General features: G+C 41.6%; 1 protein-coding gene across 4 annotated transcripts in view; it reads left to right on the top strand.

Moving 5' to 3' along the window:
* Positions 1-19,188, top strand: part of KAT2B (lysine acetyltransferase 2B) — a 96,849-nt gene that overhangs the window by 40,237 nt on the left and 37,424 nt on the right. For all 4 annotated transcript variants that reach the window (XM_036996278.2, XM_036996279.2, XM_073223614.1 and 1 more), the window contains 3 exons: positions 8,379-8,524; positions 12,383-12,475; positions 13,729-13,910. In XM_036996278.2, the coding sequence (XP_036852173.1) occupies positions 8,379-8,524; positions 12,383-12,475; positions 13,729-13,910 (421 nt within the window). The remainder of the gene's footprint in view (positions 1-8,378; positions 8,525-12,382; positions 12,476-13,728; positions 13,911-19,188) is intronic.

The raw sequence follows: 19,188 nt of genomic DNA on the forward strand, positions 1-19,188 counted from the left end.
AGCAACATTCTTCAACAAACTGGAACAAATAGTTCAAAAATTCATATGGAAACACCAAAGACCCCAAATAGCCAAAGCAATCCTGAGAAAGAAGAATAAAGTGGGGGGGATCTCACTCCCCAACTTCAAGCTCTACTACAAAGCCACAGTAATCAAGACAATTTGGTACTGGCACAAGAACAGAGCCACAGACCAGTGGAACAGATTAGAGACTCCAGACATTAACCCAAACATATATGGTCAATTAATATACGATAAAGGAGCCATGGACATACAATGAGGAAATGAGTCTCTTCAACAGATGGTGCTGGCAAAACTTGACAGCTACGTGCAAGGGAATGAAACTGGATCACTGTCTAATGCCATACTCAAAAGTAAATTCGAAATGGGTCAAAGACCTGAACGTAAGTCATGAAACCATAAAACTCTTAGAAAAAAACATAGGCAGAAATCTCTTCAACATAAACATGAGTGACCTCTTCTTGAACATATCTCTCCAACCAAGGAAAACAAAAGCAAAAATGAACAAGTGGGACTATATTAAGCTGAAAAGCTTCTGTACAGCAAAAGACACCATCAATAGAAGAAAAAGGAACCCTACAGTATGGGAGAATATATTTGTAAATGACAGATCTGATAAAGGCTTGACATCCAAAATATATAAAGAGCTCATCCACCTCAACAAACAAAAAACAAATAATCCAATTAAAAAATGAGGAGAGGAACTGAACAGACAGTTCTCCAAAGAAGAAATTCAGATGGCTAACAGACACATGAAAAGATGCTCCACATCGCCAGCTATCAGAGAAATGCAAATTAAAACCACAAGAGATATCACCTCACACCAGTAAGGATGGCTACCATCCAAAAGACAAACAACAACAAATGTTGGTGAGGTTGTGGAGAAAGGGGAACCCTCCTACACTGCTGGTGGGAATGTAAATTAGTTCAACCATTGTGGAAAGCAGTATGGAGGTTCATCAAAATGCTCAAAACAGACTTACCAACTGACCCAGGAATTCCACTCCTAGGAATTTACCCTAAGAACGCAGCAATCAAGTTTGAGAAAGACAGATGCACCCCATAGTTATCACAGCACTATTTACAATAGCCAAGAAATGGAAGCAACCTAAATGTCCATCAGTAGATGGCTGGATAAAGAAGATGTGGTACATATACACAATGGAATATTATTCAGCCATAAGAGGAAAACAAATCCTACCATTTCAACAACATAGATGGAGTTAGAGGGTATTATGCTTAGTGAAATAAGCCAAGCGGAGAAAGACAAATACCAAATGATTTCACTCATCTGTGGAGTATAAGAAGAATGGAAAAACTGAAGGAACAAAACAGCAGCAGAATCACAGAACCCAAGAATGGACTAACAGGTACCAAAGGGAAAAGGACTGGGAAGGATGGGTGGGTTGGGAGGGATAAGGGGGAGGAAGAAGAAAGGGGGTATTATGATTAGCATGCATAATGTGGGGGGTGGGAGAAAGGGGAGGCCTGTGCACGCACCACAGAGAAGAGAAGTAGTGATTCTACAACATTTTGCTATGCTGATGGACAGTGACGGAAATGGGGTTTGTGGCGGGGACTTGGTGTAGGGGAGAGCCTAGTAAACATAATATTCTTCATGTAATTGTAGATTAATGATAGCAAAAAAAAAAAAGAGAAAGAAAAGGGGGATTACTCCCTTATAGGATAAAACTAACTGCAAATCAACTATTGATGCATGCTTTACATATCCTTAATTTTGATCTTTTAAAGGTTGTCAGATGATCAGCTATGGAAGTACATTTTTCTGATAATATTCCTTTCTCTTAAAAAAAAAAAAAAGCAGTTCCTGTGTGGTGATCTCCAATAGGTTCTTCACAATGGTATAAAGGGCATATCAAAGTGTGGGCAAAGGGTTTGTTTATGTTTATACAGAGGATCAAAGCCTAATTTGGCTACCCAGAAAACAAATTAAGATACGATATGAAGAAGAACTTCCAACATCAACATCCTCTGGAAGAGTCATTCCAGAAGATGATCATCAAAAAACTTCAACAAAGATCCTGGCGCTGTTGCAGTTGTAGCTGCATTCATCCCACCGGTTCCAGGACTTGCCATTGGAATGAAGAAGGAGATATCTAAGCTGGCCTGTGCATACAGTAAAACAACAAATTTAAGTAGATCTATACTGTCAGAACTCAACCAAGAATTAGGAGAAGTGCAAGTTGCAGTGCTCCAAAATCGTGTGACTATAGACTATCTACTGTTAAAAGAATGTATGGGATGTGAACAGTTCCCAGGAATGTGTTGTTTTAATTTGTCTGATTTTTCTCAAACTATTCAAATTCAGTTAGACAGTATCCATCATATCATTGATAAGTTTTCACAAATGCCTAGGGTACCTAACTGGTTTTCTTGTTTCACTGGATATGGCTGGTAATTGTAGGTCTGCTTTTGTTATGTAGCTGTATTCCTATTCTGTTAATGTGTGTACACAATTTAATTAGTAGTTTGTTAAAACCTATACATGCTTATATTACTCTACAAGAAGATATGTCAAAGAAATAATCAATCTTCCCATGTTTTCTTCCGTCTGCTACTTCTATAGCTTTTCTTCTTCCTTCCTAATTACAACCCTTTAGTAGAATTCATGCCTCATTTCGAAAATTACCGAGTTATCATAATTCTTCCAAGTGGTAAAGATACCTCAAGACAAATGCTGGGCATAGAAGCCACAGGGCATAAATCTGCAAAGAAGTAAAAAGCTAACCTTTTCAAAGAATATTGCTTCTCTCTCACTTACCAACTTTACATTTCCCTGTATGGTCCCAGAAGATGGCTGGTTAGCCAGAGACGGGTAAGATTTCTCAAGGGAGGAACAACCTAAGACAGGCACAGTCTCAGTGTGGCCATCAGGTGAGAAATCGGGGATCAACAGAGGTAAGGCTTAGAACCTCAACCCCCGTTTTGAGAGAAATCTTCTGCATCCATGGATGTTTTGTTGCCCTTGTCTAGCTTGTATTAATACTTAGTCTATAGGCACAGACCTGATCATCTACATTTGCCCTCTTACAGCACTAAATTATGTTTTCTACCTTTATCTTGCATCTACCTACCACTTCAGCATTTTATTTAAAAAAAATAATAATAATAAGGGAGAAATGTGGGATTCACATATAAATCAAGTAAGAAAATCAAATGAATAATCATATCTGACTTGATTGTTCATAGTTCATGATGCATGATCAAACCCGAAAGTTTCTGTGATATGACTGCCCTTGCACTGTTCACCATGTAAGAACTTATTCACTATGTAAGAACTTGTTCACTATGCTTCAGAAGATTGGAGACTGTTGAGAATTACGCTTGGGGTTGATTAATGATTGTGCATTGAGTCCCCTATACAGAATTTTATTGTTGTTAACAACCATTTGATTAATAAATATGAGAGATACCCTCTCAAAAAAAAAAAATGATGACCATTGTAACCACAGATAAAATAAGAGGAATGAAAAAAAATTAAAAAAAAATCTAGGTCCCATTTGTAATGAATATGCAAACAAAAAGCTCTTTCAAAATGATAAGAAAAAGACCAAGATCCTAAAAAAGCAGGCAGAGGACACAAATAAGAATACACAGAAGCAGAAAAAGCCAGTAACATGGAAAATAACAACAGGTACAAACCAACACAGTGGGGCACCCTTGTTAAATTCTCAGAAGATGGATTGAATTACCAAGAGTGGCTCTCCACTGTAGGCACTAGTGGGGAAAGGCCTGTTCCCTCACACTGCCAATGCTCTGTACGTATTTATGCAAACCTTACCAGGTGGGGGGTAAACCAGGGAGCTTCCATCAAAGCTTTAAGTAACAATGACTTAGTGCTCCTGAGTTCTGTGCAGATTAAGTGCTGTAGATTTGTGCATTGTAGTTCATGGGTTTTTATGTTTGTTTATTTTTTATTTTTTAGTAATGTGCTTCCAGACTTGTAAGTAATAGATGCATATGCATATCTCTTTAAGAAAACATGCCTTTAGATAATTGAAGGGAACCTGTTTGCATCAAAAAAAGGCTTCTTCAGAAAAGATTCCAAGAATGAGCGACCCTTTTTGGTGACTCTGAGTTGATTATCAGGGCAGTAAATAGTTTAGCTCTGTGGTTGGTGTGTCGGCATGGGTTGGGGTTGGCTGTGGGCTCCTGAGTAGGCCCTGTCTAATTCCGGTCAGCCACCCTGGGGGGTCAACAGTGTTCACATTTGGTAGCCATGGGGTTGTTGGAGGTTGACTGCCCAGGAGCAGAGAGGACAGTCTGTGGGTTCTTTTGGTACTGCAGGATTGCCATCCCAGACCACAAAGGTAGGAATGAAGGATGTGATAACTGAAGTAAGGAAGCTCCACTGAGTCACATGGCTGTTATTAGGCAGGAGGTAAAGGATGCAAATGACATGAGGGCACCAACGGTGGCTCCTCAGCAGAAACAGGGCTGGCGTTTGGGGACTGCCATTCGGAGGAGGGGATGTGGGTTTTAATCCCAGAGTCATTGGCACGATGGTGGTGCGCCCTGTTGTTGTGTGTGGGGTGCTCTGAGGGAGGCTGGCTGCCAGTGAGGATCTGGTGAGAGGGAAAAGCTGGGAGCCAGATGCTCAGGGACTGAAGGGGAGTCCTGGTCCGCAGGGCCCATGGTTGGAGAGTCTGGGGACATAGCAGGGCCCTCCAGCGAGGTACCTGCATAGCATGTCACAGCTATCCCTGTCTGGCTCTTCCATTATGGGAAGCTCCTCTTTCATAGCCACTTGACCAGACCTTCCTTTTTCCTTCCCAAGCAGACAGGCCATGCCCTCTGCTCTCACCTGACCTTCCGCACCCACCAGCCCTCCAGGAGTGGAGCCACCTTCCTGCCTCCATGTACCCTCCTGCTCCCAGTCCTCTTTCTTTCATTCTCAGAGGAAGGGCCACTTGCCTTCTCCTGCTGAAAAAGTCACCATGCTTGTCCAGGAGAGCTGCTCCCTCCCTGCCTGCTGGGAACTTGCTGCTCCATGTCCATTTTCCCATCCCCAGCTCCTGTCCTTTGTGTGTTGGCTATCGCATAGCTTTGAGCGGAGGCCACAGATTGCATGACAGGCAGACACAGGAGGAAGCAGACTCTTCAGGTCTCACTTCTTAAATATTTTAATTGTTATCTATCTACTCTTCAGAATATGCTAGAAGATGGTTCCAAACCATGGGTTTAAACAATAGAGGCCAACAATGGAGGGGATGCTCTCCAATCCCCATCTTTTCTGAAAGCAGCACCCCCTGCCCCAACCCCATTTCAGCCAGAGCAGCTCTTTCTAATTCTGATGAACAGTTCATCTGGGTAAAGGGTTTTGCGCCTTAAGGGCAGTGAACCACTGTTTTCAAAAATAAATCATGGCATGTACTTCCACATTAATTAGACTGTTTCATATAATGGAGAATCTGAAGGAATTGATACATATATTGTGGACTGATTGTTTTCATAGCTTATCACTGGAAAGAGATTAAACATTGCAAGGCAAAAATAGTCTTAAATAAAATTAGCTCTGTAAGTAACTGTCATAAAAATTTGGCGTACTCATCTCCAGAATGAGGCCTTTCTCCTGAAGGTTTCAGATTAACCTCAAGGAAAATTTTGCATAGTCTTAAGGAAAAAAGATGATCTGGCAAACGTTTTACTTAAAAGGAAGTCTCATTTTACACATTGTTTAGAAATGATGAAGCCACATACTGTATAGCCAAATAGAAAGTAATGGATTTGAATATTAATTTTTGTGTTTACACATATCATGTATTTGTAATTTTTCTATGATGTAAGTTACGTTCTTAGGAATAGTTTAGATGGTTATTCCTTTTCTGTTTGGTAATAATGCAATGTTGGCATTTCCAGTTTAGATGGATCCAGTAGATTCATTCCACAATACTGAAGGCAGGCAGATCACCAAATTTCCTTCCTCTCTCCTCTTACCTTTTAAAAATGCTTTGTAGGGATACACACGTGTTCAAATGTAGGTCTGTGCACATCATGTTTATCACCAATGGCCCATGACCTTGGGCACATGCTATGCCCTTCTATTACTTTTCTACTTTAGAAAGGAGTGAAAGGTGGAGACCTCTGCCCCTGTCCCTTTAAACCCTTTAATCTGGCTTCCTTGTGGACATTTGGAAGTCCAGCCTCTTGGTATTTAATCCTCTTAACTCTGAAAATGCTTCTAATCAGATATTTTAGTTTGAGCTTCCTTGGAAGCAGATTCCAACTCAAGAATATGAGTGCAAGTAGATTTGGGATGAAGACAGGGGACGGGAGGGGGGAAATGGAGGCAAGGGTGGCTGCTAAAGAGTGAATTCCCAAACCGCTGTCACTGTGGGCAGCTGCTGCCTAATTCCGAGGGGGAAATTTGGGAACCAGTTATTCCACCGAGGGCTGAGGGACCTGGGGGAATTTTAGGCTAACTTCTGTAGTCGTGGGTTAAACGCTGCTCTTGAGGGGCAGGAGGTGGCAGGGCAGATTAGGTAGGGAAGAGGTGTGCTGCCTGTTGGAAGCCAGGAGGAAGAGTCACGGGAAGGAGGTCTGGGCAGAGAACCAGCAGCATTCTCTGTGCCAGGCTCCTGACTGAGCCTCTACGGCCAGTGACAAGAGCACCATGTGTCTGGAGTAGTCTGACCCATGCCCGGTGCTTGGCAAGTTTTCTCAATAATCTTTAATTCCATCTGCCTTTAAAAAGGCAAGGAAAAGCTGAGTTGAGTCTTTCTTTAAGAAGCATCTCAGGCACTTCTGTGTCCACACATTTTTCAGCGAGCACAGTAAGAGGTCCACTCTGGATGTGCTTGTACCTTTTACGGGGTAAGCATAGTGCCAAGTGCTGGGGATACAGAAGTGAGAGAGATGATCCCAGCCCACAGGAGCTCCTGGGCCAGCAGGTGGTTCTGGAGGGCTTGCCTAGGGAGCCCTTCTCAAGTGCGAGAGGACTTGAAGTGAACCAGTCAATACCAAAGATGTTTGTGATGCCTGAGAACTTGGGCCCAGCATTCTTTGCTTTTAGACCCTGGCCCTGCCCTGTTGGCCAGCTGAGGTTGGTGTATTTTTTCCCCACATGTATGTATAACAGTAACAATATTATACCCAGCAGTAAGAGCAGTATAACTTCATTTGGGTTCCTGGACCGGATTCTAATGTGTGTAAGTGTGTGGGAGGGGTTCTTCCCACACATTCTTAAACCAAGTAATTCTCAAACACCAGCAGGGTTTTGGAGAAGTCAATTCTGATGCTATATGCCCAGAGACAGGACCAGATTCCCAGGTTAAGGGCTCCATCCTATAAGACTGCCCTCTACACCCCACTCAAGACACAGGTCACAAGCCCCAGGCTGTTCCCTGTGCTCCTAACCTACTGACTACAGATTGGAGGTTCCCACGACCTCCCCCTCGTGTTCGATTAATTTGCTGGAGTGGCTCACAGAACTCAGGAAGACACTTATATTTACCAGTTTAATAAAGGATACACGTTAACAGCCAAATGAAGAGAGACACAGGACGAGGTCCCAAACACAGGAGCTTCCTTCCTCATGGAGCCTGAGGCCTGGCTCCGTGGCATGTGGAGGTGTCTGGCTCCCCAAGCACAGAAGCTCTCTCCGGCCAAGAAGCAAGATCCCACCGAGCAGAGCGGCAGAGCCGAGCAGAGCAGAGAGAAACTCGTCTCAGGTTTTTGTGAGGGATTCAATCACATAGTCATGATTGACTGAATGATTAGCTGTTGGCTGATCCAGTCTCCAGCCCCGGCCCTTGGGTGGGGGTCCAAAAGTCTCTCATTAACATGACAAAACCTGTCTCACCTTTAAGACTCTGCAGTGTTTTCAGGAACTGCGAATCAAGACCAAATATCCCTGGGAAATATATATATTTGGTCATATGAATGACCAAATATATGTATTTCTTATGATTCATTATATCACAGGAGCTTTGTTTTGTGCCCCTCTCAGCCACAGACCCACACATCCTGGACCCATTTTAGGACCACCTCTTGGCATGGTGGAGAATTTGCTCATTGGAAACATAAGAATTTAACACCACCATGACCAGAGTTGGTACCAACAAGCTCCAGGTCTTCCAGTTTATAGAAAACAGTCCATTTTTGGTGTGGGATGGGGGTGCTAAGGCTCAGTGAGGTGGCAGTCTCTTAATTATAAGTCAATTCTGTGAGAAGACTGGGATCTTATAGTGGTTCAGAAATTCCCTCCGTTTACAGTCCGTTCTAACAGATTGTTGTTCCAGTAGCTTCGTGAGAGAGAACCTTCCATTTTAAAACCCGAAAATGTTGGTGGTGTCCAACTACCATCTCACTTATGTTCCTTTCATCTTTGTCCTCAGCTGCTCATGTTTCCCACTTGGAGAATGTGTCAGAGGAAGAAATGAACAGACTCCTAGGAATAGTGTTGGATGTGGAGTATCTCTTTACCTGTGTCCACAAGGAAGAAGATGCAGATACCAAACAAGTTTATTTCTACCTATTCAAGGTGAGATTTTAACATTTTTAAAGGGCATTTCTTCTCCTTGTTCAACTGAGCTCTGCTCTGTACACCAGGTCATGGGTGGGAAGGCTCTTGGCTCGTGGTACAATTTGCCCTTGGGTTGTTGACATGCATTTCTTCATGAGGGATTGTCTGAAATGCCCACCATACGGTGAACACATCACTCTCCTTGAGAGCCTTCATACTTGAGTGCAGAGTTGGGTATCACGATTTGCTTATGCTCATAGATGTCTTTCTATCCACTCGTCCACTCATCCATGCAACAAACATTTCTTGCACACCCAGGCTGTGCTTAGCACTCATGTAGGCATGAGGGATAGATTGCTGGGCCATACAAAGCCCTTGTCCTCATGGTGTCTGCTGTGGAGTGAGTGAACTTGATATGCTGGGGGACCCCAAGAGGGTCAGGGTGGTGGAGCCCTGTGATCCCAGGGACGGTTGGGGGAGATGGGCTGGAGGGTAGCACCAGAAGACTTCCATGCTTCTGGGGGAGAATCAAGAATTCCCAAGTTTGTTTTGGCATCTTCCCACTGTTCTCTGGGTCTGGTTGACCCACTTGCTTGTTACTTCTGCCTCTTGGTGGCTGTTCCTCAGCCCCCTTTTGGGTCACACCCAGTCCCTTTCCATAGACATACGTCTTCCCGGGCTTCTGATTGCACGCAGGACTGACAGGTGTGGAAGGGGTAGAAAAACTTCAGGCTGCCAAAAAATAGGTTCATAAAGGAGGCTGACAGAAGGAATAACTAAAAAAAAAAAACCTGTTGTTGAGGGCACTACTAATTATGTTCCATGGTACAACCCATATAAGGGTCTTTAAAAGCAAACACCAAAAACCAAAACACTCCACTCAGAGTTTACAGCCAGGAAGAGTTTGCCTCTTCCTTTTTTTTGATCTTTTTTTTTTGTTATCATTAATATATAGTCACATGATTGGTTACTGGATTTCCCCCATTCTCAAGTCCCCCCCATAAACCCCATTACAGTCACTGTGCGTTAGCCTAGTAAGATGCTGTAGAATCACTACTTGTCTTCTCTGTGTTGTACAGCGTTCCCCGTGCTGTGCCCCCCCACATTATGTGTGCTAATCATAATGCCCCTTATTCCCCCTTATCCCTCTCTTCCCACTCATCCTCCCCAGTCCCTTTCCCTTTGGCAACTGTTAGTCCATTCTTGGGTTCTGTGATTCTGCTGCTGTTTTGTTCTTTCAGTTTTTTTCTTTGTTCTTATGCTCCACAGATGAGTGAAATCATTTGGTACTTGTCTTTCTCTGCCTGGCTTATTTCACTGAGCATAATACCCTCTAGCTCCATCCATGTTGTTGCAAATGGTAGGATCTGTTTTCTTCTTATGGCTGAATAATATTCCATGTGTATATGTACCACATCTTCTTCATCCATTCATCTACTGACGGACACTTAGGCTGCTTCCATGTCTTGGCGAGTTTGCCTCTTCTAATGAGCACTGTGCTTCATCTTCAGTGACAAGGATGGATAGATTTTCCATGAGTTCTTGCTTTTACTTTGACTGCTAGGAATCTCAGTGCAAATTTTGTGCCCAACTTCTATAGCTTTTTTTCTTTTTGGTCTGAATTTACTTGACTTACTTGACGCATGTTTTTCCTGTCTCCCCCTTTATTAACTCTCATCTTTTACAGTACTAATGGGGCTTTGCAGGTAAATAAGGGACAGGAGTGGCAGGGAGGCTTATGTTTTTTAATTTTGGGCTCATGTGAGGATATTGAATTTAAAAAGATTAAAGGGGGGTAGGGGCTGGGAGAAAGAGGGAGAAAAGAGCCAGCTGGGGAGAGAGAGGGGGCAAAGGACTGAATCCCCAGCCATTAGTGGGCACTGGGTTTCTCCAGGTGACAACTTGTTGACAGGGCTGTGAGGCTGAGTCATCCACACAGAACCCTGGCAGGTTCACACAGTTTGCAGCTTCTTTGGAAGAAGATCTTAGTTGAAGAAAAACAACTGCATGACTGCATGTGGCTGTTATTTGTCTTGGAGCTAAGCCCCCTGGCATTCTCCCACTACCCCGCTGGAAGTGAACGTGGTGTCAGGGTTTCCATCCGGTCAGCCTCCTCTTGATTCTGTTTATTAACCAACCAAATAGGCTGGAAGGCATTGCTGTGCTTTGGAGCATTTTCTGTCAGCCTCTCTTTCCTCCTCATCTTCAGCAGTATAAATCCAAAATACTCAACATTCTCCTCTCTCCCGTACCATGAAATCATTCTTTGGGCAGATAAGTTATAAATCATCTATTCTTTAACTTTTGAGAGGCTATTCCTGTGTCTCATATGTCTCATTAATTAAAGTATCTTATACATTTTTGTAACATTTAAAGAACTTCACCAATTCACTGAACAGTGGCTTCCCTAAAGCTTAGTGTACTCAAACGCCTATTAAGTGTGGCTCTGGAGCCCAGCTATCTGGTTGAAATCCTGGCTCCATCACTTACTGATGTGACCTTGGGCAGGTCATTCTCCCTAAAATACAGACAGTAATAGCTTCAGAAGGTTGTTACAAGTCTTAATGACGTAATACATACAAAGAATGGGATGCAAATATTTGGCTGCTGTTACTAAAATTCTTTATATGCTCACTTATCCCAGCTTGATCATTTTATAGGTGAAGAAGCTGAGATTGAACATCTCCCCAATCCATCAGTTTATCCCCAAATAGAAATCCCCAATAGGTCAAGTCTTATTTTAACTGGGCAAAAAAAGTAGGCAACCAGAACTGTATTTGTATTTATTATGATCAATCTCTCTGTGTATCCTTAGTTAACTTATGCAATGACTTACCATTATTGCTCATTTATTTTTATAAAAATGGTCATAATACACTGAAAAGATCAACAAATGCCCCTTTGCAATAAACATGCTAAAAGTTTATATGGCACCAGGAGAAGGAATTGAGGCCTTTGCACAACATGGCCCTGTGAGAACACATGGTGGTCTACAACCCTGGGAGTTCTGTCATTCACACCAACTCCTGGGAAGACTGGTGCCATGTTTTGTTTCTATTGACAATGCATTAAGTGGAGAAAGGGAAGGATGGAGCTTCCTGTGTGGTAACTGGCGCACATGTAAAGGTTACAGAAGATTCAAAGAAAGGTTGCCTATAAAGAATTTCCACATCACTTTATTTTCAAATCAGGTTCTGATTAGTGTTCTGTGTTCCCTTTTCTCTTTGATACTTGCTCTTTGAGGGCTTTCAATTCCAGGGGCAGGGATTAAGAGCAGTGTTTTGTTCTGTGGGCATTGGGATGCCAGCACAATTGGCCCACATTCTGTGGATGGAGAGGAAATGAAAAAAGACTGTGTGAGTGAGAGCTGCCGAACCAGCTGAATTCCTCTCGAAGAGCTGGGGCCCTAGATGATGCATATGACATACAGCGGCTCCCAACGACAGCCTCTCTCCCCTGGCCTCATTGGGGCAGCGTGGACCTTGGCCTTTGAGGGGTTTAAGTAAGACCCTCCAGAAAGCCTCCAGTGCCCCCTGCACTGGCCAGGTGGGCACGTGCGGTGTGCATGGTGTTTACCAGGCCTCTGGGTCCGGGGAGAGCTGGAAACGGAGGGAGGGCAGGAAGGGGACAGGATGGAGGTGTCTGGGGCCACTGCTGGGTGCTTTGGCTGCCTGGAAAATGAAAGGTATCCCGTTCCTCATGGTTCTCGTCTTGGAAATTGAAGGCAAATACGGGTTATCTGGTAGTCGCCCATTTTATTGACTTAAGGATTTCTTTCCATGTAGTTAAGATAAATAGAATATGGTGACTTCCCTTCAAAGGTATTTGTGTGAGAGAGAGATTGATTGTTTTTTTTTTTAAACAATTTTTTTGCAGCTCTTGAGAAAGTCTATTTTACAAAGAGGAAAACCTGTGGTTGAAGGCTCTCTGGAGAAGAAACCCCCATTTGAAAAACCTAGTATTGAACAGGTAAAATGAGAAAAGAGAAGCCCTTTTTTACTGCTTTAAGGCTGAGTGAACCTGCTGATCTTTCTTCATCTTCCTTCTGCATCTCTGTGCACGTCTTCCTGCTGTGCTCCACACCCAGCTTAGAGATGTTCACCAAGCCTGTAGAAACTGTCTTGGACCTTTTGGATCAGAAGTGAATACTTGATTTAATAAATGATCTCGCTTTTTTCTTTAAGGGTTGCTGTAGACTCAGAATTCACTGTGTGTTTAGGGAAGAAGAAAATTAAGTAGAACATGTAGTTAGCACAAACACCTGAAATGTGCTTTTTCTTGGCATTGCCTGAAAAAGCCTATCGAGGTGAGGGAATTCAGGAACAATGTGAAAAACATTGTAAGTCAAGCAAAAAACGTAGAAAAGAAATGAGAGTTTTGTATCCCAAAGTTGACTTCCTGCCACATTATGATTCCTGGAAAGATGCCGATTTACTCGGGGTATCTGTTGACATGTAGAGACCCTTTCTGTTAGGTGGTGTCGGATACCCTTACCTGAATTTCTTGAGACTGATTACAGAAGACATGGTATCAGAGTCCTTACAAATATAAATTAAATGTATTTTTATCAGTCAGTTTTCAGTAGAAATTTTGTATCCAAGCCCTATTAAGTAAGAGTTCATTGTTCTCTTATTTGAAATTAGATTAGATGGGAGTGTTCTGCAGGAAGATTAAATTTACCAGAGATTCTTTAAAAGCTCATAATTTTAAATAAGAATTGTTTTTTTCTTGCTTGCCAAAACTGGAAGAATGATAGTAAAGAGTTTAAATTCTAGTGGTTTCATTCAGTGGAAGGCATGCTGCAACCTTTTGATTAAAATTTTTTTAATGTAAAAATGTAATTTTTATCCAAGAACTTCATATATGTGAGCTATTGTGTTATAGTGCAGCAGGAATCATTCTGCACAATAGTTGTATTTTACTGTTCAAGGGATTTTGACTTTTCAATCCGGGATTTTGTTTTCTCTTTAATGCCCCAGGATTGTAGCAGGCATAGACTCACGGCTCCCTGCCCTTCTTTCTTGTCACTTTTCATCTGCTGTGATCTGAAGCGCAATTCCCTCTGGGCATTCCTTTTTTTAATAGGGAAAAGGAAGAGCTTTTGGTGAACAGAGAAATGTCTGTTTCTCTGCTAATAACTGCTGCCGGTGCTGACAGTGTGGGTGTTGAGAATTAGTATGATTGCATGGCTGCATGAATAAATTGCTGTCCTTCCTTTTAAGGGTGTGAATAACTTTGTACAGTACAAATTTAGTCACCTACCATCCAAAGAAAGGCAAACAATAGTTGAGCTGGCCAAAATGTTCCTAAACCGCATCAACTACTGGCATCTGGAGGCCCCATCTCAACGAAGATTGCGATCTCCCAATGACGATATTTCTGGATACAAAGAGAACTACACAAGGTAATCAGATGACCGGTTCGTTTCCTTTGGCCCTAGGCCACTCTGCAGACCTAACAGTCGGCGTAACGTTGCCACTTGTGTGTTGCAGAGGGTTGCCCAGCTTTCACGGTGACTCCATTAGTTCAGAGGGAATGTCTGCATGGTGTAACTCCCCAGATGGCTGCTTTTCAGTAATACCACCATGTCGGGGAGGTGAGGGGTCCGAATCATCTAGAATGGATACCGTACCTTTCCAGTACAGTAGTTGCTAGCTATGTGTGGCTGTCATGCACTTGAAAGCTGGCTAGTATGAATTGAGATTTCTAAGATTGTACCAACAAAAGAATGTACAATATTTCATTAATCATTTTTTAGATTGATTACATGTTGAAATGATAATATATTGGATATGTTATATTAAATAACATATATTAAAGTTAATTTCACCTGTTTCTTTTTACCTTTTTAATGTGAAACTGGAACACTTAAAATTGCATTGTATTGCTATTGAACATGGCTGATCTAGGTAAATATGCTATGACTCTATAATTATTGTATAGAAACCTCATGCATTAAAAAAAAGCATGACCATGAATATAATAATATGAAGGAATTTTTTTAAAGAAGGAAAGATCTCCTTAGTCCCTGCACCATCATGGGAATAATACCATTATACATATTGTCTTCCAGTCTTTGCCTCTCTAAATTAATAGTTTATATTAGTTAGAATGAAAGAAAATACAGGATTTGCATCCCTTTTTGTCCCCCCACTTCATATCATACCAAACATTGCTGGTTTCATTATGGTCTGTTGAGTTGATGTACTGAATCTACCTAACATTTGCCTGTTGGTGGGCATCAAACAATGCCAGTATTCTCAGATTGCACTTATATTTATCTGTAAAGTAAGAATTTACTTTTATTGCTTATGAACTGCAGAATAATAGAATTGACTTTAAAAACCTTAAAACACAGGCCACGCAAAATAGAATGACCTCTATTTATTTTCATTTAAGTAAGAAAGTGACTTGGATTATTCATTCTACTCACCCTTTTTTATAACTTTGCTCCATTTATATCTTATTGGCACATCAAGCTCACTTCAAGAGGTATTATGGAGTTTATATACCTAATTTGAAGTAGGCACTGTTTTTGATAGTGTGGAAAGACTGTTTGTACTATCCAGGTTATTTTCTGTAGCAGCTGTTGACATACATGTAGGAATGGGGATAGTTTAAGATAAGCTCTCCTCTGTCACTGACCTGATTTCATGAGTAATAACCCCTTTCTTCTCCTCCCTCCTTTCACAGTATAAAAACTTTGAGTTATAAATTATTTCCTCTTAATAACTGACTTTGATAGGAATTACATATTTCTACAAAATCAGTTTTTAAGATTACATCTTTATTTCTACACCTTCATTTCGGAATTTTACTTTAACAATATTTCCTTTATTATTGTAATGTCTTAAAAATATATGTCTTTTAACCCAATCTGTGAATGATTGACAAAGCTATTTGCCAAAGCCAGACTTCTGTAAACACTTGCTGTTCTTCACAGAGGAAGAATTGTTTCATCAAGAAGGAGAATTAAATGTGAAGCATGGGAGATATGACTATATTTTAGAAAACATAATAAAAATACTATGAAGCACTTGGGAATCACCAAGAAATGGGTGGCACTTACAGATACTTAAGGAGTAGTAAAAATAGAAAGCCAGCTTTGGAATATGTGATGGGTTTGAATCATGGCTCCATCCATTCCTAATTCTGGGTGCTTTAGACCAGTCACTTCACCACCCTGACCTTCAGTTTCTTCCTCTGTCCAAGCCTCACAAGTGTTATGAGTGTTCCATGAGGTGGTTTGTGTGCAGTGTCTGGCACACAGAACAGGTGCCAGGAAGATGATAGTCATTACCTCCCACACACGTTGTTCTCGAAAACTCAGCCATGCCAACGTGGGACTCTTAGCTAAAGCATGTACAGCTGAATGATAGTGTAATTATTTGAGTATCACTTTAGAAACTAAGATAACAGGGCATAGAAAGACAGGAGCAGTCCTTTCTAGCCTGGCATCCTGAGGCGAAAGAGGAGTCTGACATGGGTGAGGAGAACCCGGCTGAGCCTGAAAAGAATAAGCCCTGATGAGTCCTTAAACCTGCTGATTTCAGGGCAGAATGTAAACCAAGAGCCTCGTTAATAATAAATAAGGAAATGAAGGTAGACACACCACCTCCCCCACTTCCTCACCATCACGCCATGTCGATGGAGAAAGGGAAGTACAGAGAAACAACCTGTGAAGACGACGAGCGTCAATAATTATTTCAGAGTAAAACCTCGCTGGCATGACCCCTGAGGAATTTAATGAAACCACACATCACTCCAGCACGGTGTCTGTCTCGCTGATACTGATCTCAAAGATGGGTAATATTACAGGCCGCAGGCACCGGCCGGGCTTTATCTTGATATGTAAGTGAGCCTCAGGACCTGTAATGTAGGTTCGGTGCTGAATTTGCAGCGGTTGTAGCAATCGGAACAAAGGGGCCGAGAACTTCTGGTTTACCCATCAGCGTGAAAGTGGGGTGAAATGGGGTTCTCCGTGGAAGAGCCTGGACTTAGGAGATGACTACGTGCATCACAGAGCTGACCTGCGAAGGTGCAGCCATCCAAAATAAAACCCAGACTGAATAGTGGAAGTGCTTAAATTACTCATGCTCTCTGTTCTGGATGAGGGAAAAATCTATTTTATCTATTGAGAATATCTGGCTATTAATGTTAGCATATACTTAATAATTAATATAAGTATATATCCCCCCCAGAAATCACTGTGGTTTTAGAAAAAAAATCTGGACAACTGTTTCGAAGTTTCCAGAATTTCATGATGGTACACCAATATAATTCCGTGAAGAAATGACCTGAGAATGAAGGATCAGAGGAGCATGACTTAAAACACATATGACCAACAGAATCTGCCATCGGAACACAGCAAATAATTAGCCTTGGATTCTGAGTCATCCAGAACTTCTGAAAGTTTACAGTCACCCCTATATTGGGCAGTTGTTTCATAAGAATAAAGATCAAGTTAGATATAACAAAGTTGGTTTTGGTGAAACAGTTTTACATAAGCATTGTTCCATGGCGTGTCGCCTGTCACCAAGCATACCAAGCACTCCTAATTAGCCATATGTCTAGGCCAGTATTGATCAGGAAGCATGGGAAGAACAGTGGACTGGAGAACTGGAAACCTAGCTTTAGTCTGGATTCTAATAGCTTTTAGTTCAGATGAGCTACGAGGTAACTTAATTACTGAAAACCTTAGGATTTTCAGTCCAGCAAGTAAGTAAGGACATGGACTTCTGCACTCAAGTTCTCCAGTTCTGTTCATGTTTTAAAGAAAGCAAGGTGGTTGCCAATCATTATGCTGTAAAAAACCTGAGAGAGTTACCTGAACAATGAGTAAATTGCCTACACATGCCATCTCTGTTAAGCATATAAAAATAAATGGACTATCCTTTCCCTTCTTTTTAGAAGACCTGGAACCAGTCATTTCAGTAAAATTTCTTCATACAGTTAAGTTTTTGGAGGACTGTGTGCGCAGAGACAAGGCATACATGTTCCTATTGCCTCCTTTCTGTCTTAGTACCTGCAGTGGCCATGTTATTTATTAAAACGGTGCCAAACACCACACATTAACTCAGTATATTGGTCTTACACTATGTACTTCACATATTTAAAAAATAAGATTAATCTTGAAAGTAAAAACAAAAGTAAATAGCATAAACTGAGATCTATGAAATGATTCTTGGAGGAAATGAATGGAAACCCATCATCTGAAAACTTTTACTAGATAATAGCAGTCTATGCTGCCTTCCTCTACCCTGGGAAGAAGAGTGACCCACTGAGCCCTTTTTGGCAACATTTTATAATTTTCTGATAGTATTGACAACCTATCACTGCTACAGCAGAAATAACATCAGTCTTAAGTAGACTCAAAATCATCAAAGATATATAATGTCAGTCACAGATGTAATTTAAAATGTTCTAGAAGCCCAATTTTAAAAAGAAAATAGACACAGGACATTGATTTTAATAACACTTTATTTTACCCAATATATAAAAATATTATCATTTCAGCATGTACTCAATATGAAAAATTATTAATGATGTGTTTTTATTTTCTTTTATTGTACTGGGTCTTCCCCAATCCAGTGTTTAATACTTAATGGCATATCTCAGTTCGTTTCCTAAAATTTAAATGGTTAAAGCTGAATGGAGTCCTACCAAAGACTAAAGTTGTGTACAGTGAAAATTATGTCACACTGTCGCCATTTAAAAGTATATTTAAAATCAATTATAATTAAATAACATTAAAAATGAAGCTTCTTAGGTGTGCTAGTCACATTTTGAGTGCGCTCAGTAGGTCCATGTGGCTGGAGGCACAGATACAGAACGGTCCCATTATAGAGAGCTTTCCTGTACAAGACTCAGTCCTCGAAACCTTCAGTCTCCCGTTGCAGAATCTTGGACATAGTTTCATTATTCAGTTTTATAAGTAGCCTTGTGGTAACCTAAGTCTCCTGAAACTGAATATCTGATTATTAAGGTCTGTGACTGTTTAACTCTTAGCATTTGTAACTTCATAATTAGTTACTTGAGAGCTGGCCTCCCTTCAGCTCCAAATACTCCTCTCACTTCTTTAAGTGGGACAGACTCACATCCAGCAAAGACTGGCCTCGAAGCTGAGGAATTCCTCTGTGAAGTGCCATATGAACGGCGACGTAAATGCACCACCCCTCAGCCTCTCCTACCAAGGTCGTTTTTCCTGATTCAATAGGATACAGCACAATTTTGGTTTTGTGATCACAAAATGACATTTGGGTGTAAATTATTAGGACAGAGAAGTTGAGAGAAGACTAGAAATAGTAGCAGGGTTTTAAGGTTGATTTTTTAAAGTTTTCCTTCCCAAAGATAAACCAGCAGCACCATTATCACATGTGGGGATATAAAGGAATGTGGGATACGATAAAAAATAAACCAGTAAGCACGAGTAAATTACTGTTATTCCACTCTTTACTCAGGGGTGGAAAGTTCATGGGGGTGGGGGTTCTCCAAGCAGCGTGGGCACTTGGGAGCCCTGCCCGCACATTAAAGGCGATGGGGAAGGCGCACAAGGAGGGAGGTTTTAATTCTTGGAAAGAAGTCCTGTCCTGGAAGAGGATGTTTGGATCTGCCACCCAGGAATGAAGGATCTGTGCAGTGAAGCTCCTGACCCCTGGTCCTGGGCTGCCCTCTGTGACCCC

Source organism: Manis javanica, chromosome 15 (genome assembly GCF_040802235.1).
Source record: "Manis javanica isolate MJ-LG chromosome 15, MJ_LKY, whole genome shotgun sequence".
In the NCBI taxonomy this organism is placed as follows: Eukaryota; Metazoa; Chordata; class Mammalia; order Pholidota; family Manidae; genus Manis; species Manis javanica.